The sequence below is a fragment of the Oratosquilla oratoria genome, chromosome 12, assembly GCF_046742065.1.
Source record: "Oratosquilla oratoria isolate Oo_2021 chromosome 12, ASM4674206v1, whole genome shotgun sequence".
Lineage (NCBI taxonomy): Eukaryota > Metazoa > Arthropoda > Malacostraca > Stomatopoda > Squillidae > Oratosquilla > Oratosquilla oratoria.
Window position 1 is genome coordinate 51,802,705 of NC_134788.1, and position 8,150 is coordinate 51,810,854.

Consider the following 8,150-nt stretch of genomic DNA (forward strand, 5'->3'; position numbering starts at 1 on the left):
AAAGGGGAATATGATAATTCTGCACATGAAAAATGTTTTGAAACTCTACTATAAAGCGAAACAAATACCACGTGCGCGCGTATGATGCCTGGCGTACGAGGGTGTCAGGTGCGCTCTGATTGGCTGTATGCAATTGAGTCCGGAAGTCTCGTGGGGAAAAAAATTCGCGCCCCGCCCTCCATCTGGGGTGCCAACCGCCCGTCCCTCTCCGCGCCACATCCACTCACATTCACACCACAGTACTGTTTGTTTACAAATGCCATTTGCACCATTTCAGCTATTAGTAGATCTTGTTTTCGTGGCTGTGCTTTGTACAGGCCAAATAAGTGCTTTCTTCTTGAATTCGTTAATTAAGTGTAATGATTTGATGGTAAGGTAGATTAGAGCATGCGTAATGTTTGCATTTGGCACTTACTACACTTTAATTCTCGTTTGGCATTGTATTTGGTATTGTGAGCAAGCAAAATTTGTGGGTATTTATCAAGATGTTTGTCAGTTTCACAACTGCAATTACCAATATAATCGGCTAGCTCTTATCATTCTGAGAATTTTCTACTCCAGCAAACTAATGTTACGTCGGTAGCTATTGGCGGAAAAATGGGCGAACATTTTTATCAATGGGGTAGGTCAGGTAAGGTATCACAGCAGCAGTTTTACCTCTATCATCGGTTACCTCTTATCATTGAATATTTTGAAGCACATATGGAACTATTGCAAATTAATAGTAATGGTGATAGCGATATTTAGAAAGTTGAAACTGGCAGACATTTTTGTATATTGAAAAGTTTCACTGGTCTCACAGCTGCAATTGTTGCCTATATCATTGGCTAGTTTTTATCATTTTGAGTATTTTGAGCCCTATGTATAATTACCAGAAATTAATATTAATATCAGTAGCAATTGGAATAAAAAAACTGAGACTGGCAAGCGTCTTTATATTTATTAATGTGTGTATCCTGTTTGCTTTCTTGCATTCTTATTAGGGAATGGTGCTCCATCTTGTCTTCCTCTGTCCAAAAGTAAAGAATTCATGAAGTTCACTCTGAATTTATTGTGCACTAATTATTCTTGGATATAAAATTATGATATTCACTCCTCAAGTCCAAGTCATATATATTACAAGTCATTGCATTATAGTATGAGCAGTTTTACCTGTTTATTTTTTAGAAATGCACATCTAAACAATATAGCAATAGAAAATTGAAAATAAATCTGTAAATTATAATACATCAATGTAACATATATTTTTCTTGGTAGAAATCAATAAAAAAAATTACTAAATGCAAATATAGTACCAAACAAAGCCACAGTGGGTTCAAGATGCCATGTCATCTGTCCAGTCCCATTAATGTCAGTTTGACAATGACACAATTGTGGCGACTACATTGTGTACTGGGTTTTCTCCCACTTCAAGTGACATCATATTTTTGAAACAGTTCTATGTAGCTGAGGTTCATGCTTTTCTTGAAGCTATAAAGCTCCTCTATACCCAGCAGTCCAAATGGATGCCAAAACCTGCTGTCAACATCCCTGACAATGATCTTGATGACCTCTAGCATTACAGGTACTGCATTACTAATTGCATAATAGGTAGGTTAGACCAAGTTATATTTTAATATCTTTGACTTCTGTATCCATCAAAACAAGGATACCATCTCAAGCACTTGTGACTATGTTCTTTAGTGTATTATTTTTAACAGCTTCTTCTGTTACTGATTTCTGCAAAAGAAAAAATGTTTATTATGTTGATGTACTCAAATTTGTTATTCAATTCTCTCTTGCTATATTGTAAAGATGTGCTTCTCTACAAACTTACCATTATACATTCCCTTATGTAATCTTACTTAGGTACTGGGCACAGGTCAGGTGACCTGTTGACCACTGAGTGATATAATCATAAGTATGCTGCCATATTGAAGGACAAATCATGAGAAAGAAATAAAGTAAGTAATTTTGTTTTGCATTGAGTCAATATATATGAAGTGCAGATAAAGAAAAGAACACATAGTTCAAAATAACAATTACAAATGCCAAGAATAACACAAAAAGCATGTAAGCTTATTTGCATTGTGGTCCTCATGTAAGCTTATTGTGATGATTTCTTTGTAATTTCATTGTGATGATTTCTGTTTTTCATACATAAGAGACCATTACAAAGATAATGATATATTTCAAAATATTAGGTAACAAAGCTTCATAGTTGTTAGATTGACTTCTTTAAGTGACATGAACCAGATTAAACAGCATGAGTCTTAAATAAGACTAAAACCTTAATAATTTAAAATATCAAGAGGCATATTTCCCAGACAGAGATTGAAGTTTACCATACAGACAGCCATAAACTGCCAATTGGTGATCCAGACATTGACTGGGAGGAGACTGTTTATCTCCATCTTATTAATCAACAGTTTGATTATATACTTTGGCATTATGTAGTTGTACTATTTCCAAAGAACTGCACATCCCCAAATAGCATTCTCGAGTCTGAACAGGAAACAGTCTGTGATGCTCTGTTTATAATATTTTCTAGGCAAGGAGTATGAGTTTATTTTTTTTCTATCCATCAATGGACAGTTTCATTTCGTTATATGAGTGTCCTTTTTCTGATCAAGCATTAAGCCTAGTTCAGAGTAATTCCACTACAGTAGATAATTAATTACCAACCAACTCATACCTAGCTAAACCCTCTAATGCGGTAGAAATAAAGCTGATTTCCTCCACTTGCAAGCATCTTTCATGTTACTTCTTCCATCCAGGGATACACTACCTAGAATTAGGTAAATACAATACAGGCACAGTGGCAATAGCTCTTCATGGGAACTGATATACAAGTGCCAGTTCCTCCTAATTTAGATAAAGTTAGTGACTATTTTGTCATCATTGCACACATTTTAACGTTTTTACTTGTTTGCTCTTAGGCTAACCTGGCTATAGTTTCTGAAATTTCATTTTCTCTTCTTCAAATATTGAGGTAATGTTTACCACTTTCCAATCTTCAGGTACCTTATGAGTAGTGAAAGACAGTTTGAATAACATTTTTAATGGTTAAACTGTAAGGCTGGAAATTCTATTTTTTGTACTTTTGTTATGTATTATTTTTTTGTGTAAGTGATGAAGTTTGCTTGCGTCATGGTTTCCGTCCCGGAAAGGAAGTGACATTATCAGCCTCGTTCGAAAAGTAACTACCATATAGGCCTTATGATAGATCAGAAACGAAGGAGAAAAAATTCTGCCATATAGTTCAGGATTCCAATTGAAAGATGATTCTTATGGCTTCTATCGCATTGGTAGGTTATAATAGGAAATCTCCCCTTGAGGCATTTGAATGAATAGCTGGGCATGGCATGCTTGCCAACAGATCAGAGCTTCACATTGAGTTGAGACGCCGGTGCTTACAGGCACAATAAAATGGAGGCTAGGGGAGTGCATTAAATCTTAAATTACACCATTAGGGGGGAGTGCATAGTTACGAAATTGCTAGTCTAGGCCCTAGGGAGTGCATAGTTACAAAATTGTAGTGTAGGGGGTGTATCAACCCTGAAGTGATTCGATTAGTGTGGAAATACATTGAGAAGTATACAGGTTGTTACAGAGGTGTATTGACCAACAGTGTCATACATAGCCAGTATCTGTTGAAAATTGTATTGATCATGACCCATAGCGTCCCCTCATTTCAACCGGTATTGGTTCTTACTAAGGGATGGAAAAGAGAATTGTGGTTAGTGGAAACTGAGTGTTAAGAAACACAGAAAGAATATGGTGAGGCAGCCAGAAATGGAGAAAGTGAGTGATCCGAGGTAAAGGTGGGACTTCATCAGAGATGTGTTATGTTGCCCTGGCTTTCAATTTATACATGGGTGGGGTGTGAGAAGTAAATGCAAGGGTAGTGGGTCAGGGATTGGAGATGGTTAAAGAAAATGGAGAAAAGTGAGATATAAGCCAGTTGTTGTTTGCTGATGTCACTGCGCTTGTAGTAGGATCAGAGGAGGGATTGAGGAAGTTAGGGACAGAGTTTGGGAAGGTGTGTGAAAGAAGGAAGCTGAAGATAAATGTGAGTAAAAGTAAGGTGATGAGATGTGCAAGGGGAGAAAGTGGCAGCAGGCTTGAAGCGAGTATTGAGGGGGACTGGAAGAAGTGGATAGTTTTAAGAATTTGTTTTTGTTTTGTTATAATTTGTCTGTCTGATTTTCATTTATTATTAGTTATATGTCAATTTATAATCATTTACTATTTACCTTTTTGTTTGTTATTCAACTATACCTATGCATTTATTTATGTATTTTGTTTGTTATTTTTACATTATTATAGTTTTAATTTATTAATTATTAATATGATTTTTTTTTTTTTTTTTTGCATCTGACCTAGATATGGATCAAAAGGTCTCCTGTCGGCATGCTCCGCCTTTGTAATCCTTTATAAGAAACATCCACTATCCTATTACTGTGTATTACATATTTTCAACGAGTTAGATGTCAATCTTATATATATATATTTTTTTTTCCAGGATGAGGGTATCTATCACCATTTCTTTGGAAGAAGTATCCATAGATTCCATACATATCATACAATGATAAGGATTCAGTGTGACATCTGCAGCAGAGCTATATCAGGAGTCATCTTAGATATTGTGTGATGACCTACACTACAGAGAAGCTTTTTCAGTGTGACCTGTGTGATTCTCCTTTATCACAAAAGGGTGATTTCAAATGGCATAAAAATCAACTCAAAGATCATGTAGTGATCCACACAGGAGAAAGCCTTTCCAGTGTGATGTGTGTGATTCTACTTTCTCAGAAAAGGATGGTCTCACAAAGCATATTAGAACCCACACAGGATAAAATCCTTTTCACTGTGACCTGTGCATTTCTGCTTTCTCACAAAAGAGTAATTTCACATTGCATATGAGGACCCACATTGGAGAGAAGCCTTTCCAATGTGATGTGTGTAATGCAGCTTTTTCACAAGAGAATCACCTCAAACTTCATAGGATGACCTACACTGGGGAGAAGCCGTTCCAGTGTGGCCTGTGCAATGAAGCTTTCTCACAAAAGTGTTCTTTCACAAAACATGAGGACCCACACAGGAGAAAAGCCTTTTCAGTGTGACCTGTGTGATTCTGGTTTCTCACGAAAGGGTAACCTCACACAGCACATGAGGATCCACACAGGAGAGAAGCCTTTCCAATGTGACCTGTGCGATTCTGCTTTCTCACAAAAGTATTATTTCACAAAACATATGACGACCCACACAGGATTGAAGCCAATCCAATGTGACATTTGTGGTTCTTCTCTCTCAAAAAAGAGTTATCTCAAACAGCATATGAGAACACACACAGGAGAAAAGCCTTACCAGTGTGATCTGTGTGATACTGCTTTCTCACAAAAGAGTCACCTCACACAGCATATGGTGACCCACACAGGAGAGAAGCCTTTCCAGTGTAACCTATGCAATTCTACTTTTTCACAAAAGGGTTACCTCACAAGGCATATAAGGACCCACACAGGAGAGAAGCCTTTCCAATGTGTCCTGTGCAATGCAGCTTTCTCACGAAAGAATCACCACAAACTTCATATGATGACCCACACTGGGGAGAAGCCATTCCAATGTGGCCTGTGCAATGAAGCTTTCTCACAAAAGTTTTCTCTCACAAGGCATATGAGGACCCACACAGGAGAGAAGCCTTTCCAGTGTGACCTCTGTGATTCTGCTTTCACACAAAAGGGTCACCTCACACAGCATATGAAGACCCACACAGGAGAGAAGCCTTTCCAATGTGACCTGTGCAATTCTACTTTCTCACGAAAGAGTTTTCTCACACAACATATGGGGACCCATACAGGAGAGAAGCCTTTTCAGTGTGACCTGTGTGATTCTGTTTTCTCACATAAGAGTTCTCTTACAAGGCATATAAGGACCCACACTGGAGAGAAGCCTTTCTAGTGTGACCTGTGTGATTCTGCTTTCTCAGAAAAGGGTTCTATCAACATAGCATATGAGGACCCACACAGGAGAAAAGCCCTTCCAGTGTGGCCTTTGTGATTCTGCTTTCACACAAAAGGGTCATCTAACACAGCATATGAGGACCCACACAGGACAGAAACCTTTTCAATGTGACCTTTGAGATTCTGCTTTCTTGTGAAAGGGTTTTCTCACACAACATATGGGGACCTATACATGAGAGAGGCCTTTTCATTGTGACCTGTGTGATTCTGTTTTCTCACATAAGAGTTCTCTTACAAGGCATATAAGGACCCACACTGGAGAGAAGCCTTTCTAGTGTGACCTGTGTGATTCTGCTTTCTCAGAAAAGGGTTCTATCAACATAGCATATGAGGACCCACATGTGAGAGAAGCCTTTTCATTGTGACCTGTGCGATTCTGGTTTATCACTAAAGAGTGCTCTTACAAGACATATAAGCACCCACACTGGATAGAAGTCATTCATATGTGACCAGTTTGATGTAGTTTTCTGACAAAAGAATGGCTTTAAATATCACATGATGAACCCCACAGAAAAGTAACCTTTCCAATGTGACCTGAGTGATTCAGCTTTCTTACAAACGAGGTCTCTCAAATGTTGCATGACCTGTTGACAAATGTGAGTGACATAATCATAAATATGCCGCCATATTGGAGAACAAATTGTGAGCAAGAAAGATCTACTGATGCTGATGATTTCCTGTTTTTCTCATAAGAGGCCATTACTTTATAAAGATATATTTCAAAATATCAGGTAACAAGGCTTCATTGTTGTTAGATTGAATTCCTTGTTTAAATGATATGAAACAAGATTAAACGGCATGAGTCACAAGTAAGACTAAAACTTTAATAATTTTAGCTATCAAGAGGCATATTTTCTAGACAGAGGTAGAAGATTACAATACCTACAGCCACAAATTGCCAATTGGAGATCCAGACATTGACTGCGAGGAGACTATTTGTCTCAATCTAATTATTCGCCAGTTTGTTTATACATTTTGGCATTATGTAGTTGTACTGTTCCCAAAGAACTGCATGTCCCCAAATAGCATTCTCAAGTCTGAACAGGCAACAGATTTTGATGTTTTTTTTTATCATATTTTCTAGTTAAGGATTATATACATTTTTTTTTTTTCTATCCATCAGTGGACAATTTCATTTCATTGTATGAGTGTTCTTTTTCTGATCAAGCATTAAGCCTAGTTCAGAGTAATTCCATTGCAGTAGATAATTACATGTCCAAGACATACCTAACTGAACCCTCTATTTACAGTAGAAATAAAGCTAATTTCCTCCACATGCAAGCATCTTTCTTGTTACTCCTTTCATCCAGGGATACACTATTTACCTAGAATTAGGTGAATACAAAACAGGCACAGTGGCAATAGCTCTCCATGGGAGCTGAAAAACAAATGCCAGTTCTTCCTAAGTTATATAAAGTTAGTGACTATTTTGTGATCATTGCACACATTTTAACTTTTTTACTTATTTGCTCTGAGGCTAACCAGGCTATAGTTTCTGGGATCTCCAGTCCTCATATTTAAATATAGAGGTGATGTTCACCACTTTCCAATCCTCAGGTACCTTATGAGTAGTGAAAGATCATTTGAATAACATTTTTAATGGTACAACCATCAGTTCTTCAGCTTCCTTAATTACCCAAGGAAGTAAGCCATCTATACCAGGAGATTTACTCCACTTCAACTTTTTTATAGTTTTCCTTATAGAGCATTCAGTTATTTCTCTATTATTTAGATATAGGGAATGCCTTATTTGTATCAGGTATGTTTCCTTCTGGTTCCCTCGTGAAGACACTGCTATAGAAATAAGGCAGTAATTCAGACTTTTTTTTCATTACTGTTTCTCCTTTTCCCCCATTCACAAACAGTGCGGGAATACTGGATGTATTTCTAGTTTTGGACTGTACATATTAATAAATATATATAAATAAATCTATATATATATAAATATATAATAGGTTACTTTTAACACTCATTGTTTCTTTACTTTTCAATTCTTTCCTTGATGCACCTCTTGGTTATTAACCTGTCTATTCTTCCTCTACCTCCATATATTCCCTGGACACTTCTCTATTGTTAGTTTTCATCCTTGTCATCCTTTCCCACAATTTCTAATTTTCTATTCACTGGTAGATTCTTGTTGGTCCTTGT

General features: G+C 37.1%; 1 protein-coding gene across 4 annotated transcripts; it reads left to right on the forward strand.

Annotated features, from left to right (window-relative positions):
* Positions 1–213: 213 nt before the first annotated feature.
* Positions 214–7,814, forward strand: LOC143031739 (uncharacterized). Of its 4 annotated transcripts, none has more exons than XM_076195965.1 (3): positions 214–370; positions 1,849–1,943; positions 4,505–7,814. In XM_076195965.1, the coding sequence occupies exon 3, from the start codon at positions 5,032–5,034 to the stop codon at positions 5,938–5,940; it is 909 nt and encodes a 302-aa protein (XP_076052080.1). In that variant the 5' UTR covers positions 214–370; positions 1,849–1,943; positions 4,505–5,031; the 3' UTR covers positions 5,941–7,814. The 4 variants fall into 4 exon arrangements, with proteins under 4 accessions (XP_076052080.1, XP_076052083.1, XP_076052081.1 ...); XM_076195966.1 differs by lacking the exon at positions 214–370 and adding an exon at positions 382–631; XM_076195967.1 differs by lacking the exon at positions 214–370 and adding an exon at positions 1,186–1,564.
* The last annotated feature ends 336 nt before the right edge of the window (positions 7,815–8,150 follow it).